Raw genomic sequence first — 24,077 nt, 5'->3', positions numbered from 1 at the left:
AACCGTAATTTCAACACAGGCTCTAAGTCTAGACTAGCTTGAGGAAAACTTAAACTTGGCAAAGTAACTAAGTTTGTTTAATCATTTAAATGATGTAATTAATACTTTTTTAGTGACACTAAATTTTTTTACCATGTAATTAGTTAAGGGGATAAATAATAAGAAAACAGGAGAGTATTATGGTTCATAGAACCGTTACATACATTTTAATGTGTTCACAATGTGTTATCCACAATAAAATCACATTTACGAAGAACAAAAAAAAAGTCAAGAGGATCTAATTATTTTTAAAAAAATAAAAATTCACTTTCTATTTTCAAATAAAGAGGCAAATGAAAATTAATACTTATATGATGGCTTGTACAGTTTTTTGTGTTCGAATTTATTCTACAAAAAAGCAACCATGGATATTCCAAGTCCTACCAAGCTTAAGGTTTGTTTCATACTTTTTTACTTGAAATTTTTTTCTGTTATGTCAAATTGAAAGAGTCATTTGTTGTGGCAAAAATTATAATGTATATGAAATTTTTCAGGGGAAATTTGTGGGTATTCTTGTTTGTTGGATTCTTGGATTTGGATCTCTCATTGCTTGGAATAGTTTAATGAGCATAGGAGATTACTACTACGCACTGTTTCCGGTAAGTCTCCATTTGTAATATTTATGTTTTTTCATGTTATGTTTGGGATTGAGGCGTTGTTGCGAGTGAAATATATATCTTGACTCATTTGTTTTGATATGAAAATTGAAGAATTATCATCCTTCAAGGGTACTCACCTTAGTGTATCAGCCATTTGCACTTGGAACAATAGTGATTCTTGCATATAACGAGGCAAAAGTTGATACAAGAAAACGCATCTTAGCAGGGTATATCCTGTATACCTTAAGCACACTCACGCTCATACTGGTATGTTGTGATTTTTTCATTTTCTGATTGATATTTTGTTCGCCTTTTCAGAATCTGTTTTTATTTTTTTTTCAGTTGGATTTGGCAACTTCTGGTAGGGGTGGAATAGGAAATTACATTGGTGTATGCGCCATCGTAGGTTGTTTTGGAATTGGGGATGCTATTGTTCAAGGTGGAATGACCGGAGATTTATCATTCATGTGCCCGGAGTTCATTCAAGTGGGTGGTGGTAACATGAGTAACTTTGTTCTGCCTCAATTGATACATAAATTCCTGAATTATGTTTGTATACTGATTCATGAATTATGCAGTCGTTTTTCGCTGGTCTTGCTGCTTCTGGTGCAGTTACGTCTGGTTTAAGGTTAATGGCCAAGGCAGCTTTTGAAAACAGTAACAACGGTCTACGCAAAGGAGTTAGTAAGTGATTTTGACCTCAAAATAGTATGCTTGATGCGTCTTTGATATATTATGTTGCGAGAAACTTATAGAGTTATTGATTTTGCAGTGTTGTTCCTTGCCATCTCCGTATTCTTTGAATTCCTATGCATCCTTCTATATGCATTCATATTCCCTAAGCTACCAATTGTGAAGCACTACCGCACAAAGGCAGCTGTAGAAGGATCAACAACTGTTGCAGCAGACTTAGCTGCTGCAGGCATCGAAACTCAATCAATCGAAAAAGTAGGTCTACTGAACTGTGTTATAAGTGATTTTCATAATCATAAACTTGATATGTTTCTGTTTACTGAACAGACTAATAATGATGCTAAACAATCGGAACGTCTTAGCACCAAACAACTATTTTTCCAGAATATTGACTATGAGTTGGACCTGTACTTGATTTATGTCGCTACTTTATCAATTTTCCCCGGGTTCTTGTATGAAAACACTGGTACCCACAAATTGGGATCATGGTAAGTGTGCATACCTTCTGAATAAATCGTTATTGCTATAACTTTGTCTGCAGTCCCTCTTGAATTTCTTTTTCGAACTGTCAGGTATGCTCTAGTTTTGATAGCAATGTACAATGTTTGGGATCTGATAGGGAGATATGTTCCACTGATTGATAAAATCAAGTTGAAATCACGAAAGGGCCTCATGATCGCGACCCTCTCACGTTTCTTACTGGTCCCTTGCTTCTACTTCACTGCAAAATATGGTGATCAAGGCTGGATGATATTTCTGGTATCCTTCTTGGGACTCACAAATGGTCATCTCACAGTTTGTGTCATGACAGCTGCACCTAAAGGATACAAGGTTGGTAAAGTTTTAATTTTAGAATCCATATGATCATTTTATAATCACATCATATTTTAAGATTGGAATCTGAATTTTGTAGGGTCCTGAGCAAAATGCATTGGGTAATTTGCTAGTGGTATTCATATTATGTGGAATATGTTCTGGTGTTGCTTTAGATTGGTTGTGGATTATTGGTAATGGAAAATTCTGAGATGTTATGTGACAGGACAATAACTAACATCACATTTAAACATATGTAATTCTGGCTTTAGATGTTGTTATCAGAAGTCAAATTCATTCAGAAGAGAAAAAAAAAAAGAGGGGATTATCTTGTTCAAGTTCTGATGTACAATTATAGTCTTTCATTTCCATTTTTTTGGTTCATCAAATATGTGAAAAAGATCAAAGTTGTCATTCAAATTGTAGACTCTGGTATGGCCAAATAAGTAAAAGTTTTAGACCTCACTCTTATGAGATATTTGGGCTTGTTGTTTCTTCTTGTGAAAGGGTTGTCATATTTGGGGCCAAAATTGGGCTTACAGCCCAAGTAATGTCATTTTCAAGTAGGTAACTAATGGAGTAGCAAGGCCCTATACATAGTATATATAGCGACATTTCGTGGTTTTGTAGGAGATATAATTAGACAGAGTGTATTTATGCGTATACCATATCTATGTAGTGGGAATACATTGTATTTACACTACATAGATACGGTATACGCATAAATACACTTGTTATGCAAAAGAATGCAATTTATTTTATATTATGCATGCAGGTACAATGTATTTTACTATTATTATACACAGAGTTATAGTAAATTCCATCACATTATAAAACCAAAATACTATTACGTTTAGTGTAAATGTGCAATTAAGGAAAAGCTCGCTATATTTTCTTTAAATCTAGGCACAAATATAGCTATTTACAGAATCTTTTCTTATTTGTTTTCGAGTAACTGCACAATGAAATTGAAGACGTGTTTGTTGGTCACTATTTTTGGAAAACATTTTTCGAAGGGAAATAAGTTTCATAAAAAATGAGGACAATAATTTTCTTAGTGGAAGTAGGGAAAGCAAGTTCCACAAGTGACATTAGAGCCATCAATATGGAGTAGTTCGTTGGATCGGCCTAGCCTAACCTGAGATTTAATAGGGTTGTACTAAGTCTTTTTGGAGTCCATTTCAAGAAAGAGTTTTTTTTGCCCGACTTGAATAAGCCTGCTGATTTATGGGGCTTGAGAAATATCGGTAGGACCGGCCTTTGAGTTAATAAAAATTAATTAAAATATATAATATAATATTAAAATTTAAAATTAAAGAGAGTCAAAACTCAAAATAATTAGGTTAATATTTCTATAAGATATTTATATTTTTACTTTAAAAAAAGCTTAATAATATTATAAAGATAATTTTATTTGTGGATTTGATTAACAAGTAGTAACATTATCACCATGTAATATTGTTTTGTCGATATTTATGATAATATTTTTAAATTATAATTTACAATTTAATTCAGTAATTATAAAAAAAATATAATTTTTTAAAAAAGTGGGCTGCCTGGCAAGACTGTAAAATGTCAAGGTTAGCCCATACAAAAAATAGGCTAGCCTGGCCTGACTCGTAAAATGTCAAGGCCTGTATTGATTAGCCTGGATGGGGTGTACTAGCCCATATTGACAGCTCTAAGTAACATTCTACATTTGTGCGTTCTCCGCACCCCTCCAACACATGACCTCATAAGAGCGGAGCTATCTTGTATGAAATGGGTTCATCCGAACCACCTTCGACGGAAAATTATATTATTTATATATGATTAAATTAAGTTTATATGTATATATAGTAGATGTCGAATTCCCTTCGACTATCTATTTTTACAGATTTTAAACCCCCTTATTGAAAATCCTAGCTTCGCCTCTGCTACCTCATCGTCACTCATCCCCACCACCCCACAAAGTCCCATCATATTTATCTAAATTAAATACAAATACTTTAAGATAATACACAAAAAATTAAGTAACACATATTTTTCTTAAAATTCTTTTTCCTTCGTATCAATCACACCCTGAATATGTTCAGATTCTTTACAAAGGTTACTTCTTCTCTAGTTGTAATCTTTTCTCGTTCAAAGTAGTAATCGATTTTGTATAATTATTGTAGTTCCATTAATACAACTATTTCCCCAGCTGTGGTGGTGTTAATCTGAGGATTACAAACATAAGAATTATAATAGTGACAGAAACAACAACATGATCAACGAGGCAACAATATATAAACATTAATAGTAGTAGTATTAATTTACTAAGAAAGTTTCTATTACGTATACATCTTACCCAAACTTCGATGAAGTTAAGTAAATTAATGTTGAATTGGCAAAATAGGGTGGAGTAATTTTTTTAAAACAAATTAAAAATTAAATGTATATATGGGTCTGACTCTCTATCCTTCTCTACTTAAATATCAGACTTTTATCTCGAGTAGGGTTCGAACTCGTGATTGTTCCTAACCCACACATCATCCGTTACGCTCTTACCACTTGAACAAAAAGTCCGGGGATGGTGGAGTAAGTTGAACTTTAATTTGATGGATATGTAATACTAGAGTATAATGCAAATGCAAAATAGGAAGAGCTTTAGCTGATTTTATTGGTAATGAAAGGTTTTTAAAAATCGTAAATTAAAAATATTTTGTTCTTTCATTTTTGTTATGCTGGATCATGAATTATCAAAACTGCAACCAATTATATGGTATTGCTGATTAGTTGTATCTCCGTTAACTTAATTAGTGCTCATAAGTTAAATTAGTTCGAACACTATAATTATTTTAAAGGGAAAAGGGTCTTATATACCCCTCAACTTTGTCATTTAGAGCTGATATACCCCTTGTTATGAAAGTGGCTCATATATACCCCTACTTGTAAACAAATGGCTCACATATACCCTTTTCCTTTAACGGAAATGAAAAAAATAATAATTTTAATCTAATTTTTATTATTTTTTTCTAAAAAATATAATTCTATATGAGTAAATTTAATCCTCATCAAACATATTTTTTTTGAATTTTTTTTTGTTTCAATGACTAATTTATAATTATTATTTTGATAATCAAATTTATTTATGTTTCACTAATATTTTTGTAAAACTTATTGTAGATGACCAAATTTTTTTTTCGAATACGAAATTAAATTATAATACATACAAAAAAAATAGTTTAATTTTTTTCTCTTTAAACTAAGGAATGTAAGAAAAAAAATAAGAATAAGAAACTCAAATAATTATAATAAAAGAAGTCAAAAAATAATTTATGTATGAGAAAAATTAAAATATACTTTGAACTTTGATAGAAGAATCATATATACCCCTAAATATTTTTTTTAAAATTAGAAGTAATAAATATAAATTTAAAACTAATCTTTTAACTTCCGTTAAATGAAGGGTATATGTGAGCCATTTTGTAACGGCAGGGGTATATGTGAGCCGTTTATATAACGGTAAGGGCATAAATGAGCCACTTTTATAACGAGGGGTATATCAGCTCCAAATAACAAAGTTAAAAGGTATATCAGACCCTTTTCCCTATTTTAAAAAATAAAGTTAATTAACTTCATTGTTTTTACGTAAAAGTATTGAAAGCCTACCAATAAAAGTCTCCTCATATTAGCAGTTTCGGTTGCAACTTGTCGAAAAATAACTGAAATGGAGAACTTCTTTTTTATCTTTAAAAGAGTTTCTCTTTTCTTTATTTAACAGATACAAATTTTATTGAGTTTCATCAAACAATCAATAAATAAATAGTGACAATAATTTGTAGGTGATATATATTCACACACTTAATTTCATAAGAATACTCCAAGTCCGTTAGCTATATTATCTGGCCAAAAAATAAATAAATCTTTAAGGATGTTACAGCTAGCGTATACGTATGCATCTTTGTCATATGATATGCTTATAAATTTTTGAACTCAAGAGTTGCATCGTAACACATATACTTACGTAAAAGTAGTTTCTGGTATAGATATTGACATTTGTCCGATTTTTATGAGAAGAGTAAAGTTGGACACATTGTAATTTTACTTTTATAAGGGAGGGTATCATGTCAATTTTCATAGTTAATTTCTTGTATATAACAGCTAAATCTATGTTTTTGTTTCTAATTTTATGTAACGAAAAACCAGCAATTAACGAAAAACTGCAAAGAAAGTGATTAATATTTTGATACAAAATTTAAATATATATGTGAAAAACAAAAGTTTCAAACAGATATTAAATCTGAACCTATAAACTTTAACAGTACAATAAATTTAGGACTAATAATGATTTTGAAGTTCGAACTCATCAAATTTAAATTATAAACACAAGTACCAGTGACGATCCATGTTTATTGTCTTTTCCCTACTCACCCGACAACCCCCACTCCCACCCTTAGACCATCCCATCCCCGTCACCCTTGAACCCCACCCTCTCATCTCACCTCCATAATGTTTTGCTAGATTACATATAAATATTTTTTATTTATATACCAAACACTAGAAAATAAGTAGAAAAATCTACTTGTTTTTCGAAATTTTTTTTTTCTAGAAAAAACATTTTTCTTCGTACCAAACCCACCTTTCTTGTATCAAAATTCTCACTTTATACATTTCGATTAGTATGAAAATATATCTTTAACGAGAATGCAAATTTTGAGGTAGCTACCGCTTCCAAACATGGACGGAGTGCGGACATAGGCTTTAGATATAGTTTTGATAGAACTTTTTTACTCTATAAGTTTTACATAAACACGGTATATATGTATTAGGAAATTTATTAAATATGTACCCAAACTAAATTTATAAGTCCGTATTAGCATTTTTTCTTTCATAGCGCTGTACAATGAATATAATAATACTAAACCAAATTACTAACATACAGTTGAAAAACGATACGATTCTAAGACTGAGCTCTATTTGGTTGAGCTTCACTTTAGAACTCAAGCAACCAGGAGCTATATGCATATGCTATTTGAGTCAATTTTGCTGTTTGGTTGTCAGGCTAGTGACTGTTGAATGTAAGGGGAGGGTACAAAATAATCGAAGTACAATTATCATTTATTGTCTAAATAAATCCACTATAGAAAGCAACTGTTACTTGTTTCCATGAAATTTCATATAAATATGTCATCAATAGTGCAACCAATTTTGAATATGTTGTTTCATTCATCATCTCAACTTCCATGTAAGAATTCAATTTTGGAAATAACAAGCTAGAGCTTTTTCTAAAGGAAAATTGATTGATACTCATTTGACAAATATACAACTAGCACTAGTTAATTGGTTGATGTCTCTGTCTAAATGAGTAATAATTTTATTTTTATTTTTGAAAAAAGCTAAGGTTAGCTATCTTCTGATATTCCTGAACTGACCAACAGAAAAAACTCATGGATCAAGAATAAAACTCTCTTTGTAATAAAGTAATTTACTTTCTGTTAAATGTTGGTAATTTCTACTACTACAAATTTAAGAAATAACAGATTCAGAAACATTGGGGGTCAATAAATGTAAACATGAATAGAAAAAAAGAGAGTAAAGAATACAAAAGAATTCATAAGAAAACTCCACTTGATGCCAAGACATTTTTGTTTTGCTGACGAGAACGCCTATTATATAAACGCGTTGAAAATGCACGAAATCACCTCCAAAATTCATTGTTTCCTGGTCTGTCATTACTATATACACACACAAAATCTTGAATTTTAGTGCAATTACTTCAAAACAGGTTGGTCATACAAATATATCCAAAATACATTACGCATTGCCATTATTTGATAAAAAATCGTTCTTTGAACATACCAACTGCTATCTGATATCCAAATGTATCTAACTGTTTATTAAAAACTTTCCCAAGTTCCCAACCAATTCTATTAATAATGTAACCTCTGCTAAAACAGAAGAAGAGAAAATCACTTAGAGAACAATCTGATCTATGCAGCAACATAAAGTGCAGCTCGGTAGAACAACAACTACGCCTCAATCTCAAACAATTAGAAAATGCAACCGAATACATTATCTCATTCACCAATAAAACAAAAGAATCATTCACAGACAAACAGAGTGTTCTGAATTTTGTCAGCTCTCATCAAACTTGTATTACTCAATTTTTCATTTTTCTGAATCATACATTGCTAAGATATATAGTCTGAATTTAGGAGTTCCTGATTGCGTGGGACTCATCAGATATCTATCTATCTATACAGTATAAAACTACAGAAATTGAGGTGTCATTATTGGTTGCAGTGACAAATAGCTTCCACTTGTGATTCAATCGAAGCATCCAAGACGATTTAGGACTCTATATCATTGCATTACAACACACACAAGCTACATTCATCTATCAATTTCTCATTACACACACACTAGAGAGAAAAAAGTCACGCACTAAACCCTAGTCACAGAAAGTCCCTCAACACCCACAAATTTTTCTTTACTCTGTACTTCCAAGATTCGATTTTTCCGAGAAAGTTTTGATTTTCTTGGAAAATTAAGACACCCAATGGAGGAAAACGAAGCTGTGCCGGACGATCTCCGGTGTAACAGAACTGACGGTCGACAATGGCGGTGCAAGCGGCGGGTAGAGGAAGGGAAGAAGCTTTGTGAAATTCATTATGTTCAAGGTCGTCATAGGCAGATGAAGCAGAAGGTACCTGAATCGCTGAAAATCGTGAGAAATACGAAAAGCAAGAATCAACGCAAGATTAAGAATCCAAAAGGGTCTCTTGAAATTGGGTTTTCAAAGAGTGAAAGGGCGTTGAGAATTTTGAAGAAAAGGAAACCCCTCAAGCATAAACCCTGTGTTTCAGAGGCGTTAGATGAAGCTTTGAGGAGAATGGAGCTGAAAAGAGGCGATTTGCCGTTAGAATTGATTCGTGTTTTCTTGAAACGGCAATTAGAGAAGAAAAATGAGAAGGAATCAAAAAATGCTAGTGCTGAGGTGATGAGAGAATTCCCTAATGCTTTAATGGCTATTCCTGTTATACCTGCAGAGAATTTTAACAATGCAGGTTCTGTTTTAGACGTAAAATTGGGCCTGGATTCCAGCTCTAACCCCTTTTCGTTAAGGCATTTCAGATCAAAAAATATTGAACCCCTTCCAATCAGTACAATGCAGGTTATTTCTTTTTCCTGTGAGCTATTGTTTTAGTTCAAAATTGATGTCTTTCAGTTTGTTATGGTTGTGTTTATATGACAACTGCTGTAATGATTATGGATGCCTTTTTGGTGATTAGGCCTTGCCATTTGCTAGGAATGTGAAGAATTCAAGTAAAGTAAAGAGAAGAAGGTTGTGTCATTGGTGTAGGAGAAGTAGCTACCGGGTCCTGATCAAGTGTTCGAGTTGTAAAAAACAGTACTTCTGTCTGGATTGTATTAAAGAAAGGTTTGGTTTGGTTTGCTTTCTTTAGCTTTTGACAAATGTACTTGATTTATGTATGTTTACCTGTTTTATCACAACTCTCCTGTATGCAAAAGCATTTATAATGAAACGACTTTTGAATGTTAAATACATATTGGACAATCTTCATCTGGATTATCCGATGACTTTATACTTTTGTCGGGGAGCGTATAGCTACTTGTAAGTGGCTAATATAATTGCATTTGTATGTCTCTGATTCTGGTACTTCCAAATTAGGGATGACATTCAGTTCGGATGTTAATAACTTTAACCTGTTGGCCAGGGATCTTAGAACTATGAGTACGTATACGAAAATCTTCAGCTGGATTATCCAACGACTTTATACTTTTGTCGGAGAGCGTATAACTACTTTAAGTGGGTAATGTAATTGCACTTGTCTGTGTCTGATTCTGGTACTTCCAAATTAGGGGCGACATTCAGTTTGGATGTTAATGACTTTAACCTGTTGACATGGATCTTAGAACTATGAGTACATATCGGACAATCTTCAGCTGGATTATCCGAGGGCTTTATACTTTTTGTCGGGGAGTGTATAACTACTTTAAGTGGGTAATATAATTGCACTTGTCTGTCTCTGATTCTGGTACTTCCAAATTAGGGACGACATTCAGTTCGGATGTCAATGACTTAAACCTGTTGGCATGGATCTTAGAACTATGAATTGGTCAAGAAATGTAATGGACTATTAAGGTTATCCTTGAGAAAGTTAGGAAACAGTGAACTTTATAAAGTGAGGAGGAGGGGGGATGTACATTTTGCTGATGATTCTCTCCTTATAACCAAATGGGAATTGGTAAAAGATAGTAATTGACTGGGGGGTTGTGCAGAAGGGTGGAAATGTTAGAATAAGTTAAGAGTCACCTATTAATTTTCAAGTGTTGGATAGTTGAGTCATGAGTGTTGTGGTTTCATGAAGATGTTCTTTTGCAGAGAGAAAATATAGTATGATCTAATGTTACATGAAGTCTATGGATATAAAGGGAATCCTTTGACGACATTAGTCTAACCCTGGCATAATATATCTTAATGAAAGTAGATCACGGTAGAACTATTACTTGTGAATTGCAATGTAATATGTCAGGCATTTTTAATAAGCTCAAAGTTTTATGCGTTCGGGCTGCACATCCTTGAAACACTTCACTCGCTCAAGAAGATAAATGAAATTATTAGCTTTTTGGTGTTGAAGGAAAGAGGCTGAGGTGTATTCCCCAAGTGACTCCTCAGCGTGAGTTGGCACATGGAATCCATTTGATCAAGACGAGGAAACAATAAAATCCCCCTGATTCGGTAGTATGCATAGCAGGCAGCTAAGTCCTACAGAAGACGCTTCTCATTTATATGTGAAATACAAATACAATCTTTATGTGTAGAAATATGCTTGGGTAACCCACTTGCATGCATTATCTTGGTTTCTGCATTAGACTTTTGTTGACTGGTCTAAATATGATCAAAACAAATGAAGTTCTCTTTGTGGTGGAGTTGCTTCTTTTGAAACTCGAACAACCTTTTTGGTGAAATTTCTGATGTTTGACCGGTTTTAGGCGTTTGGAACAGCAAGAAATTAAGGTGAAATGTCCCATTTGCCGTAGAGATTGTAGTTGTAGGATCTGCAAAAGGAGTGAATTGAAGCCCAACATTCATAAGGTATGACAATTTTGAAACTGCATTTGAGCGATTGTGTGTATTTATCCAATTTTGATTTGTTTGTTTACCAACAACATTGTACCAGGAATCCTTGAGGCATAAAAGGAAGGTTCCAAAAGTCCAGCTACTTAATTATCTGGTCCACCTGCTTCTACCGGTACTGGAAAAAATAAATGAAGAGCAAAGAATTGAAGTAGAGATAGAAGCTAATATATCAGGTACTGTTATTGACTTTACGCTCTGGAGTTTGTTGGATTTTGAGCATCTACTCACTTTTTACATATTATAGGAAAGGGGGAATCTGACATTCAGATTCAGCAGGCTTCAGCAGGAGATGGAAAATTATATCACTGGTAAGTTGACTGATCCTGAGTCCTGAAAAGTTTGGTTGGTAAGGTTGTTAGACCTGCTGCCTGTCTTATCCGTGATATTTTGATTCTGAGCAGTAGTAACTGCAACACCTCCATCCTGGATTACCACAGAATCTGCTCTAAGTGTTCATATAGGCTTTGCTTAAATTGCTGTCGGGATTCCCGTCATGGAAGCTTAACTGAAGATTGTAAGTCCGAAGGTTCCAATGAAGAACAAGCTTGTTCTTCTAACTTTGAGCGACAATCAAGGATGAATCATGCTAGCACCTCAAGGCAAAGTTTCTCAGGGATACATTATCCATCTTCCAGGTCATGCTCCAACTATCAAGCTTGTGCTGATGGCAGCATATCTTGCCCCCCTGCAGAATATGGTGGTTGTAGTGATAGCTTCCTCGATTTAAGATGTGTATTTCCTTACACTTGGATCAAGGAGCTGGAAATCAGTGCTGAAGCAATACTATGCAGCTACAACATTCAGGAAACAGAACACGAATTTTCATCATGCTCACTATGCAGGGGAAGTGATCATAAAGATGCTGATGTTGATTCATTCATCAACGTAGCCGAGAGACGAAATTCGAGGGATAAGTTTCTGTATAGTCCATCTATAAATAATCTTCGTGAGGAAAACCTTGAACACTTTCAGAAACACTGGGGTGAAGGTCATCCTATTATAGTACAGAATGTGCTTCGGAATTCTTCTAATTTGTCTTGGGATCCAGTTGTTATGTTCTGCACTTACCTTGAGAAAAGGTCAAAATGTTCCTTGGATAAAGAAACAGCTAAGGCACAAAATCACTCGGACTGGTGTGAGGTAATTATTTTGATGCTCTCTTCTTTAATTCTCCTCTGGGCCCTTGACAAGAAGTTCCTTCTATCATCACCCTTGACAAGAATTTAACCTCTAATTACAAAAGGATGCAATCGAAAATGTATGTTGGTTCAAACTTGAAATAAGTTAAGACAGAAAGGCTATTCTCCACATTATAACAAAATTTGCGCTCTATCCTCAATGGGAAGATATTTAGGGATAAGCTAAATTCATCCAACCTTTTTTTTAAAATTCAAAATATTGGATGTGTCTGAGATAGCTTGTGTGCACCTTTACCGTTCTACTGATTACCTGATATGTCCTACCAGTATTGGTACTGTGTAACTCTGCCCTCCGAGGCTTTGACAGATGGGAAGAAATCAACTATTGTTGATTTCGACCCCTAGTCTCGATACTTTCACCCACTTTTTACCTCTTGGCTACAAAATCAGAAGGATGCATGGACTAAGTTCATGTAAAGGAAAACTGCACTTTTCCTGTTAATAATTGTGATTATGGAAGAGCTGGAGACTTAAGCGGAAGCTGTAGGGTCTTAGTTGTTGTCATATCCTAGACATTCTTATATCTTAAGCATGTTTTTCTTGGTTTATAGAACAAAGATAGATGTCTATGGACTTCTCTCTTTGGTTTAGGACAGTAAGAACTGCTCTCTATTTTATTTTATATGGTAGTCTTAGACAGGACATGAATTTTGATAAAGAAACCAAGAAGGCTCTGACACATAAGGTAAATATACGTAACACAGAAAAGTACCCAAAGAAGCTTATAGTGTTCAGCATATCATGCCAATTCCTCTAAGAGTGTATCATTGAAGGCAAACGAGCATGTCAAGAGTTAAAGAGTTTCCAAAGATAAAGGCGTCAATCTTTTCAAAATGGACCAAAAAGGAAATAGTGTCATGTTAAATGTAGGGGGCGGGATAGGATGGGGTAAGTATAGAAAAGGAAGAGAAAATTAATATGATGGATCTATCATGTATATATCTTAGTTTTATTTGCCTTGCACCCTGCATTCTCACCACCTGTAGAAATAGAAAAGGAAGAGAAAATTAATATGATGGATCTATCATCTATATTTCTTATTTGTATCGCCTTTTTTTGCACCCTACATTTTCACCACCTGTAGAAATAGAAAAGGAAGACAAAATTAATATGATGGATCTATCATCTATATATTTTATTTGTATTCGCGTTGCTCCCTGCATTCTCACCACCTGTAGAAATAGAAAAGGAAGAGCATTAATACTCCCTCACTTGGCATGGAGTTTAAAATAGTAAAGAAGACTTCTGAATCTTGTGGCCAAGATGCCCTTTAATCATGTGGTCTTAAACATGTCATGTAGAAAGTTACAATTAAAGAGTTGCCAAAAAAGGAAACAGACATCCTTTTCTAAAAGGACTTAAAGGGAAAGTAAGACAAACAAATTGAAACGGAGGAAGTACTTAATAATTAAAACTTTCGAAAGAGGACGAAAAAATGTTGTCGGATATTAATCTTAATTCTCACGCTATATAATTAACAAATGAGAAAAAAAGAAAAATGTATGGTTGCAATTATGCTACAACATCCTTTACATCATCTGCTTAATCAGATTCGTTTTCCATCTACTAGTGCTTTGTAAGGAATTATTTTAATTGTGTTGATTTTCTACCTTTTCTTTTGTATATGAGGTAGCCTCTGACAGTGTACATGTTTATGTAAAAACAAATATCATGGCCTGATTATCTGCACTTTGTAGGTGGAAATAGCTAGAAAACAGATATTTATGGGGTCACTTGAATGGCAAACACATGCAACAATGCAGCGTGAAATAGTAAAATTCAAAGCATGGCTTTCTTCCCATCTATTCCAAGAGCAGTTTCCTGGTCACCATGCTGCGATCTTGCAGGCTATACCACTTCAAGAGTATATGAATCCAAAATCTGGTCTTCTAAATCTAGCAGTTAAATTGCCACCGGAAATGCCACAAACTGATTTAGGACCTTCAATCTATATTTCCTATGGTGGGCCTGAAGAACTATCACAAGCAGAATTTATCACTAACCTATGTTGTGAATCATATGATATGGTAGGCCTAATTTTATGCTAATATCTCTATTTATGTTTCATTTTCTTATCTTGACTGCAAACTACTGAACATTGGGACCATCCTGTGTTGTATATTTTCTCTGCGACTGTTTATTCAGAAGAAGAAACACATCTCTGCTTCTGTGAAAGTAATCCTACAAGATTCAGTAATATAGCATGACAAGTTCATAAAATACATTTAGTGATCCAATCATCCTGAACCTCTTCATACATGCAGCGTGGAAGGGAAATTTAAGTAGATTGAAACTATCCATGTATTATGGCTACCCATAGGGTTCTAAATATGATTTTCTCTTATAGTATTAAGTAAAGAGTGATCTAGCATGTGAGAAGACGATTTAACTTTTGATTCATATTATTTGGATTTTGCTCAGGTTAATATTCTTGCAAGTGCTACTGATGTTCTTGCTTCCAAGGAACAAGTAAGAAAAATAAAATGTTTAATGAAAAATAAGAAGCCTCAAGATCACAAGGAAATTACCAGCCATTCCAGTGACCAGAAAGGAAAATCATCTCTGCATAGTGGAGACACAGAAGAATCCGATCTGCAGGATGCAACTGGAGAGCAGTTGCCTGATGGTATTGCTGAAGTACCTTTCTACTCTAGTGACTCACAAAAAGGTCAAAGGTATGAAGACCGAGATGGCAATATCTCCAGTGACAATGAAAATGACTCTGAATCTGAGTCCGATGTCTCACTGTTCTGCTCTGGATCTGTTGAAAGGTCTGAAGATTCAGACAGTGATTATTTTTTTGAAGATGTTGATGGTGCCAAGAAAGAAGCAAAAACCTCAGGTGCTCAATGGGACGTTTTCAGCAGAGAAGATGTCCCAAAGCTTCTAGAGTACCTCAAAAGGCATTCTAGCGAGTTCACCTCAATGCGTGGTTATTCCAAACAAGTACAGCTCTTTGTACCAAGAGTTTTGTGGTAAAAGGTAGAGCATGACAATAGAAATTAACTTAATCTCCATCTCTTGGCACGTGCAGGTTGTTCACCCAATTCTTGATCGAAGTTTCTTCTTTGATGCATTCCACAAAATGAGGCTTAAGGAGGAATTTGGTATATTTGCTTTGTCTTCTTTTATCTTTATCATTTGGATTAAATTAGTTCTAAGTCTTAATGTTATTACTTTTTAGATGTTCAACCTTGGACTTTTGAACAACATCTTGGAGAAGCTATTATCATCCCCGCTGGATGTCCATATCAAGTCAAACAACTTAAGGTATCCTTTATAATGATGACATGCATACTTCTTCACATCATTTGATGAGAAATCCTGCATATCTCCATCTCTCTCCTGTTCTTGTAGTAACCAAGTTTGAAAGAATAAGCACTTTGTGTAATGAAACCACCAAGAATTGTAGCTTGATTTCCTCACTGCTCATGTAGATGTTTATTATATTGGGTATTTTGAACCAAGAATTAAGAGCTGTTTTTCTGGTCATTCATGGATTTATTCATAGTAAATGTGTGACTTGGGAGATAATATTAGCAAAGAATATCCAGGTCAATTAAATAGTTCCCACCATATTCAAATGCTGGTTTGTTTAAGATGACATCTTCTGTGCTGTAACTTCTTCAAATAAGGTAGATTTCTGTTTCATTAATTTGCAGCATTATTAACTGAAGCTTATTGATGGCAGTTTTGTTAAAGGTTCGGATGAGGAACGCTTATGCCCCTGAAACAAGGTGCAAAGCGTCTGGCGCTTCGCGTTGCTTAGGTGGCACTTCAGTGCAGACACCAAGGCAATACGGTGTGCGCCTCTTCACCCACGAGCTCCTTCTTGAATAAGACAACACTAAACACTAAACATAGTTGACTAATTGATATATTAAATATATTAGCTAAGCTGTATGATTGATTTGTCATGATTAAAAATAGGAATTGCTCTATAGGGTGAATTAGGAATAGGAAACTAGAAATCCAGTATAAGAAAATAAGTCAGCATACCTGAAATTAATAAATAAAATTGCAACTTTGCATCTGAATCATAAAATTATGGTTTTGCACTTAATTTTACAACATATTTACTACTATATCTTCTTTCTTTTACCCCTCCATAGTTTGCTTCCTTCATTTTTTTCTCCCTTGTTCACTCGAACTCACAACTTTCAAGCTGGAAGTGAGGGATGCTTACCATCCGAGCAACTCCCTCCCATCATATATTACTATATCTATTTTACTTTTTTCATATTTTTCAATTCCGTTATCCATATTTCAATGTTCTGATTTGACATGCTGGGAACTGTTCAATAGTTTTCATTAGCTCTTGTATGTCTTAAGAAGCCTCAAAACAAGCCTAACATTGTTTTTAATTTGTGCATATTATATACTGAAGCGATTCTAGTCTCGGATATAACAGTATCTGGGACTTCATATCTGTTAGTGCATAATAACTAACAAAAGATTCTATCCTCTGTCCGCAGTCATGCATCAACGTTGTTTTGCACTTCATCTCCCCTGAAAATGTTACTGAATGTATCAACGTAACTGATGAAATTCGTCTACTTCCCGAGCACCACAAAGCCAGGGGAAAAGTGCTGGAGGTAAGTTTCACATTGCCCCATCTTTTAGTTGCTAGAATTAGGTTCACACTGCTATAATATAGAAATTTAAGCATTTTAAGCATGTCATTGTTTGATGAATTTACGAACTTCATGCTCAGGAGTAGGTATTATGCTTGTCTAGACTTCTGTTATCATTCATACTTGGTAGCTGAAAAGCATGTCTATCAGTCCTTCTCTAAAGAAAATGCTTCTTCATCAAGTTTTTTAGTTAAATCCAAAATAGGTGTCATGTTCATTTACGTTTATGCTATCTTCTTAACATCCATTAATGTAACTGTTATAATTTGACAAACAGGTGAAGAAAATGGTTATCTGTGGGATGAAGAACGCAATTGCAGAAATTCGCGACCTCACGCATAGCAAACAGTCATCTTGAAAGATGATAGACAAAACTGATTTGATGCAGATCTCGTAGACTTTGCAGGTTCGTGCTTACATACTGCTAGGGAGTAGGATCTAGTTCTTTTTTATGACAAAGGAGGGATGACTGGATAATGATTGCTTAAGATCTTTGTCACTTGGCAAAGATTTACTTATGTGTATATATATTAGAACCATTAAGGTGTAACTCATAGATCTACCCAGTGACAGATTTAACTCATAAAAAGGCAATGTAAACATATGCTACTATTTAATACTGCATTCTACATGCTTTGATAGGCAAGCCAAACTAAATCAGATGCTAGAAAGTCTCATATCTAGTGTCATATTGAGAGATAGGTAAAACGCTCTCTAACAAAGGAAAAAAGGGGAGATTCGAATTCGAGACGTCTAGCTAAGAGATTCCATCACAACATTAAGGCAACTCTGGATGTAACCAGGTTTTTTTCTCTCCGGAGAACTTTAGGAGTCAAAATTGGAAAAGAACTCAAATATTTCATTGAATTTTCAGAAAACTGTTTATTTCCTTCCTTAAAAATTTGATTCATCTGTTCCATTTTTGTTTGAGAAAAGCTCATCCGTACCATTATCTGTTAGAATAATAATGGTATGAATTGAACTATTTCTGAAACAATGATGACATATTTTAACGAATAAAATAAATAAGCCTTTCTCAAAGTTCGATACATATGCTAGCTTGTTTCTACATCCTCTGCATTGTTGCCTCCTATGTGAAGCACTGCACGTAAATATTGTTGAACACAGAGAAATTATGTCAACGCAGAATCAAGTCATGATATCAAACAGCACATGTACATATTCTTATAAATATAATGCACCTCACATAAACACAACTATACATAACTCTATATATGCAAAGCACTTACAATACTAGCTAACAAGCATAAGGTAGTAATTACATTGCTACATCTAGCAAGCACACATTGTAAAGAGCTAGTGATGAGCAGTATGTTCCTTCTGTGAATTAAAGTACAGTGCAGCCACAGGAAGATCAAGTCCATTGTCGCTTGCAAACTGTCGAGTCTTGAAATTGGAACGCCCTTGTGGTGGTTTATGGGGCACTTGCTCCGCCTCCTTCTGCCTAAACAGAGTGAACACGTATCGATGTATCCCTGCCGGTGGCTTCGGTCCCATATATTCCACCATCTCCCTCCCTGCACCAAGTGAACAAATAACTCGTAAGAGTTTAAATTATATGCATCGACAAAAAGACCATGTGCGATAATAGTAATAACAACTTGGTAGCTACCCTGCATCTAGAAACTAAAAAATGATATAATTAATAATAGTTATCTCAATTAATACCTTGAGAGGCATCACCTCCCTGGGGAATATCCGTGACAATCCTGAAAGAGATAGTAGCATAATAATCATATCGAAACTACTTTATTGGTACTTAAATATAAAGTTTTAAAATTAAATAAAGACGTATGCAGGCTAATTGAAGGAGAAAATGAAACAACAATTAATAGAGTACGTACCAATGAAGCCATTCTCTAAAAGTCGGTTCACTTGGACTAGGAGCATCTGGATCAGCCATAACCTGTAAAATACAGTGGACCAAATATTAGAATTCTTGAAAAAGACACTCAATTTGCATATTTAATTATCTAAAAAAAAAAACTCTAATTTTATGATTGCTCTTAAATGACTTTTGAAATAGTATAAATAATAAATAATTAATCTTACAAGGGTGTAAAGATTATTAGAATGAAGAGAACCCTTTATATGAACTCTAGGCTTTTGTGCAGCTTCTGCTGGTTTAATTTCAACTCCATTATTCGATATTTGTTTGGAAGCATACTCCACCGTAAAGTCAACCACCGGAACAAACATGTCCAAAACATCTCCGATCACCTTTCCGACCACTAGAGGATCTACCGACCTCGCCGAAGTTTCCATATTTGCCATTAATTGATTGATTCGTAAAACTGATCAATTTGTATTTTTTTTCATGTGATTGAAAGCAAATTTGTTGAAATGGACAAAGAGAGTACACGTGTTTAGAAATTTCCACGTCATGTTAATACTGACGTGTCTCAGCGGACACGTGTTTTTTGCGATTATAAATGCGATGAAAAGGAAGAAAAAAAAAGTTGATAGAAATAAAATGATAAAAGAATTAAATTGTTGGAGTTTCAGTTTCTACCAACAAAGCCCACATTGTAGGCAGCCCAATTATAATAACGTAGAACTGGGCCTGAATGAAAAGAGCCCATACAAATTGGGTGCTTAACAAAGTTGCCCAAATGATATAAAGTGGGCTCAACCCAATACTAGGAAGAAAACTCAATACTTTTGTTGGGCCTAAAGTAGAAATCATGTTTTCTTAGTATTTCCATCAACACTATAACTCATCTAGCTTTTTGCCTCGGGGGTGGAGGTAGTGGAAAATGGGAGAGGAGATTATAAGATGGAATTTAAACTTTCATCAATACTGTGAAAGTTTAGATAGTCAATTAACTGAGCTACTAAAATTCAAACTTTTAACAGATCATGCTACTTTGTATACAATTGGAGATTTGGTTTTATAGCCTTTACAAATTAGTTTTAACTTTTTGCCTTTTTTACAATGGTTCTTCATTTTTAATAGAGCCGTCAATATGGGCTAGGCCCTAACCCTGGATTGAATAGGGCTGGGCTACGATTTTTAGAGCCCATTTTAGAAAAGGATTTTTTAGCCCGGCCTGAATAAGCCTGCTGATTTGGGGGGCTTGAGAAATATCGATAGGGCCAGCCTGTGGGCCAGTAAAATTTATTAAAATATATGATAGAATATTAATTTTTAAAATTAAAGAGAGTCCAAACTCTAAATAATTAGGTTAAAATTTCTATTTAGATATTTATACTTTTACTTGAAAAAGAACTTAATAAATAATATAAAAATAATTTTATTTGTGGATTTGATTGAAAAGTAGTAATATTAACATCATGTAATATTTTTTTGTTGATATTTATGATAATATTTTTAAATTATAATTTATAATTTAATTTAATAATTCTAAAAAAATATAACTTTTATAAAAGTGGGCTGGCCCGACAAGCCCGTAGCCCATGTACTTGTGGGTTGGGCCAGTCATTTTCTGGCCCTCATAAAAAATGGGCTAGCCCGGCCTGACCCGTAAAATGTTGAAGCCTGTATGGATTAACCCGGATGGGGGTGGGCTAGCCCATATTGACAACTCTAATTTTAACAATTTGAGATCTAAAAATGTCATTTTCTTTTATTTAATTTTGTAAGTGTTCATAAGATAGTTCAACATTCACCAATAATACATTAACGATAAATAGAATAAAAGAGTTATAACAAAGAAAATCAAAATAAGAAAAATAAGCATAATTTCATAAATCACAAGAGGAAATTAGTGTTACAAACTGAAATCTTTGCAAGGACGTGAATTAATCCCAAAATAAAAATCAAGACACATTTTGTGAAAAAGTTTTGTCTTTATTCTCTCCTGTTTCACGTTTGTCTTTGTATAGATAGCTCTATCAAGCTAAGCTAGTCTGACTAAAGCTCTACTAATTAATAGACATATGTCATTTTCTAAATAATAACGTTACATTTATTGTTATATATACACTGAACCTAAAATGTTTTTCAACGAAGTGAAAATTTTGGTGATGGATGATATATGGCCGATTGATAGCTATGTATAGATTAATAACTTCAATAAATATAAAAAAAATAATATCTTTTACTGTCATGTTTATCTTAATCTATATATCTTAGTCATAGAGATAGAGTCAATTGTTGCGTTTAGGCCATGACATAAACAAAATCAAAGTGCATCACTAAATCAAAGTACGTACAGATTATTTATTTTATTTGTTTTAAATAATATATCTTGTTAGCCTCCCCAATCTGTTCTTCTTTAGGAGACCACAGAGGATAATTGTTTAAAATATTAAATCTAGTCATCTTGATTTACTTATTGTCGTCAAATTTTAAGTACACCAAATCTGAGCATGATTTATAGATGATAATATTGATTGAAATGTTCAAGTTGCAGCAGACAAATTACGAGACGAATTAAAATATGTAGTTGATGAGCAAATTGTTTTTCTTTTTTCCGGTAATTATTCTATTATCAGTAGGAAAGTGTTGCCACTATATTTTTAATACTAGCAAAAAAGCCGATAAGTTAATATTTTACATTGATTGTGTCATTTTCATCCTTGTCAAACACCTCATCTATATCCCGCTACGTACGTATGTCCCTCTATACCTTTTATTTTCACCTCTTATAGTATTTATTTAGATCATATATAAATATTTTTAGAATTATAATTCTTACTAGTTACATATCAAACATAAAAAAAAAAAAAATCTTCTAGAAAATGTTTTCTTTAACCACATTATACCGAAGACACTCTTTTCTTTTGAATTTGTGTTGCATGCACTATCGAAAAGTTGTTCCATGTTTTCCATATAAAGGAATTGACTATATGCCAGTAACAGGCCATACATGTTTCTATCATGCCTCACCTTATATTTCGATTTTTTACTAGATTTTTCTCCGATTTGATTTTTGTATTATTTGTTAAGTGACTGTTATTTTAATTTTCTTACCTAGCTTCTTCATTACTATATATATATATATATATATATATATATATATAAAGGATATTTACCTTTCGAGCAACCTTTTTTTTTTATGTAATTAATAATCTATAGATAAATTTAATAGTCCAATTATAACAACAAAACGAAAGATATCTTTATGAATATGTTAGTGTGAAATGAAAAGAGAGAGTGAGAAATGTAATCAAGTAATCTTGGTTTAAATCAAACTTGAAAATGATCCACGATAGTTTTTGCTTTTCATCTTTGACTATAACTAATAAATATTTTTTTAAAAAATGTTTTTGTCTTTGTGCGGCAAAAAAGGTGAGTAAAAAAACTCCAATCATTTTCATGATTTTATCTCCTAATTGGAAACATTGAATAGGTGTCATGTTCTTTTTCTTTTAGGCCGCAATTTCCCTTTACTTTAAACATGACTTTCATCAAGTGATCAAATCAAAAATCACGTATAATAATAATAATTAATTAGCGCTATGTACAAATTTTAAAGGGCAACTTTCACATATAGCAAATAAAAAATTTATATTTGTATGTTATAGTAAAGTTTGTATAATTGCGCTCCATAGCATACATATACAGTTGAAGCAAATTGTATAAAACGAAGTATATAAAACAAGAAAGAGAAAGACACTTGGGTAGAGAACTGTATAAAAATGAAGTGTATAAAACGAAATGTATTATTATAAGTGTATAGAAAGATTATATACAATTTGAATTTGTATAAAATGAGAAAGAGAGAAAGACAAAAGAGACTTGACAAGGAATATACAATTGAATCGAATTGTATAAAACGAGAAAGAGAGAAATTAGATACAATTTGAAAATTGTATAAAACGAGAAAGAGACAAAGGCAAAAGAAACTGCGCAGGGGAGTATTTTTAGTATATAATTATAAGTGTATATGACGAAAATATATGTACTTGCATGTGTATATACAATTTTCTCACGCTTTACAAACAGAAACGCAATTTATATATTTCGCTTCTGTTTGTATAAGTGAATAATGCGAGGGTGGTGAGCGAGGTTTGGGAGAGTGGCGAGCGAAATCTGGAAAAGGGGAGAGAGGGGACAAAAATATATGTATTTATATAATTTTCTCTACTTTATACAATTAGAAACAACTTTTATACACTTGTGTTTGTATAAAAAGTGAAGAAGCGAGTGAGAGATTGGAGGAGAGTGGCGAGCGAGATATTTGAGAGAGAGGCGCCTGACAATTTTTTGCAACCATTTGCTATGGAGCACAATTAAATCAAACCCATTTATTTTAGATTATTAGTTTGATATATATACAATTTTCCCAATCTTAAATACTTAAAAGCGGATCAAAAAGTTTATTATATATAAATTAATACAGGATTAAAATGATCTATCATATTATATAATTGCAATCTGATAATATTTGATTTGATATTAGTTAAAACAGGAAAAAGGGTTCTTTTTAATTTCTATGGACGGCCGATCGAGAGAAATAAAAGTATAAAAACAATAAAATATGACTCTTTCATATGGTCGGTTTATCCTGTTTACTCCTACTATAATTAACTTTTTGACACGTTTACTCGTTGATTATTAGTCTTCTTAATCATTGCTATTATAAAGTTTTAAAAATGTTTATATTAATAAACATTTTGACACGTTTACACTTTGCAAGAACTACGTATGCTAGAGGGTCAATACACATCTTCTTTACGTAATGACTTATATATTGCGTTTTCAACTCATTTTGACATTAATTAGCCTTCTTTAATTCATGTGTTTAGAGAGACTAAAAATAAAAGAGATGGTATAGTCTATAGTGGTGATATTTTCTTTGTGCATCGTAAATATTTATGTGTTAAAACAATAATTTGCTTTAATTCTAACTCGATCGAAAGATAGATACCTGTTGAGATGACATGAAATATCCCTCTCTAGTTTTTATTGAGTTCAGAGCCTAAAGGTATAAAATAGTAACAAAAATTTCAAAACGGCGTATAAAATTTTATATTAACCAAA

The 24,077-nt window shown here is 33.3% G+C and overlaps 3 protein-coding genes across 4 annotated transcripts; 2 read left to right on the top strand and 1 right to left on the bottom strand.

Annotated features, from left to right (window-relative positions):
• The first annotated feature begins 403 nt into the window (after positions 1-403).
• LOC107010752 (equilibrative nucleotide transporter 3-like) lies at positions 404-2,524 on the top strand. Its single transcript, XM_015210036.2, has 9 exons — positions 404-433; positions 534-638; positions 750-905; positions 981-1,124; positions 1,217-1,322; positions 1,411-1,586; positions 1,659-1,819; positions 1,904-2,162; positions 2,245-2,524. Exons 1-9 carry the CDS (start codon positions 404-406, stop codon positions 2,353-2,355), a joined length of 1,248 nt encoding a protein of 415 aa, XP_015065522.1. The 3' UTR covers positions 2,356-2,524.
• A 5,507-nt stretch (positions 2,525-8,031) lies between these two features.
• On the top strand, positions 8,032-17,759 carry LOC107008917 (lysine-specific demethylase JMJ25). 2 transcript variants are annotated; one of them, XR_001455316.2, is made up of 12 exons: positions 8,032-9,282; positions 9,401-9,549; positions 11,127-11,229; positions 11,315-11,447; positions 11,519-11,582; positions 11,676-12,414; positions 14,171-14,500; positions 14,895-15,419; positions 15,508-15,580; positions 15,658-15,743; positions 16,165-16,275; positions 16,949-17,068. XR_001455316.2 is itself a non-coding variant. In XM_015208127.2 (12 exons), the coding sequence occupies exons 1-12, from the start codon at positions 8,668-8,670 to the stop codon at positions 17,463-17,465; spliced, it is 3,018 nt and encodes a 1,005-aa protein (XP_015063613.1). In that variant the 5' UTR covers positions 8,037-8,667; the 3' UTR covers positions 17,466-17,759. The 2 variants fall into 2 exon arrangements, 1 of the variants encoding a protein (XP_015063613.1); XM_015208127.2 differs by lacking the exon at positions 16,165-16,275 and adding an exon at positions 17,385-17,759 and having other exon boundaries at positions 8,037-9,282.
• A 486-nt stretch (positions 17,760-18,245) lies between these two features.
• LOC107010554 (protein MOTHER of FT and TFL1-like) lies at positions 18,246-19,450 on the bottom strand. The gene is made up of 4 exons (XM_015209842.2): positions 19,181-19,450; positions 18,973-19,034; positions 18,797-18,837; positions 18,246-18,645 (listed from the first exon to the last, which is right to left on the bottom strand). The coding sequence occupies exons 1-4, from the start codon at positions 19,400-19,402 to the stop codon at positions 18,425-18,427; spliced, it is 546 nt and encodes a 181-aa protein (XP_015065328.1). The 5' UTR covers positions 19,403-19,450; the 3' UTR covers positions 18,246-18,424.
• Between the last annotated feature and the right edge of the window lie 4,627 nt (positions 19,451-24,077).

Source organism: Solanum pennellii, chromosome 2 (assembly GCF_001406875.1).
Source record: "Solanum pennellii chromosome 2, SPENNV200".
In the NCBI taxonomy this organism is placed as follows: Eukaryota; Viridiplantae; Streptophyta; class Magnoliopsida; order Solanales; family Solanaceae; genus Solanum; species Solanum pennellii.
The sequence above is the reverse complement of the archived record's forward strand: the minus strand, read 5'-3'. Positions and strand labels throughout refer to the sequence as shown.

Excerpts from the sequence above, each read along its gene's own strand:
- LOC107010752 (XM_015210036.2), top strand. The coding sequence starts at position 404 with ATGGATATTCCAAGTCCTACCAAGCTTAAG. Across the intron at positions 1,323-1,410 it reads CGGTCTACGCAAAGGAGTTA|TGTTGTTCCTTGCCATCTCC; the intron begins GTAAGTGATTTT and ends TTGATTTTGCAG. Across the intron at positions 1,820-1,903 it reads ACCCACAAATTGGGATCATG|GTATGCTCTAGTTTTGATAG; the intron begins GTAAGTGTGCAT and ends TCGAACTGTCAG.
- LOC107008917 (XM_015208127.2), top strand. The coding sequence starts at position 8,668 with ATGGAGGAAAACGAAGCTGTGCCGGACGATCTCCGGTGTAACAGAACT. Across the intron at positions 11,230-11,314 it reads TGAAGCCCAACATTCATAAG|GAATCCTTGAGGCATAAAAG; the intron begins GTATGACAATTT and ends ACATTGTACCAG. Across the intron at positions 11,583-11,675 it reads GATGGAAAATTATATCACTG|TAGTAACTGCAACACCTCCA; the intron begins GTAAGTTGACTG and ends GATTCTGAGCAG.
- LOC107010554 (XM_015209842.2), bottom strand. The coding sequence starts at position 19,402 with ATGGCAAATATGGAAACTTCGGCGAGGTCGGTAGATCCTCTAGTGGTC. Across the intron at positions 18,838-18,972 it reads TTTAGAGAATGGCTTCATTG|GATTGTCACGGATATTCCCC; the intron begins GTACGTACTCTA and ends TATCTCTTTCAG. Across the intron at positions 18,646-18,796 it reads GGGAGGTGATGCCTCTCAAG|GGAGGGAGATGGTGGAATAT; the intron begins GTATTAATTGAG and ends CACTTGGTGCAG.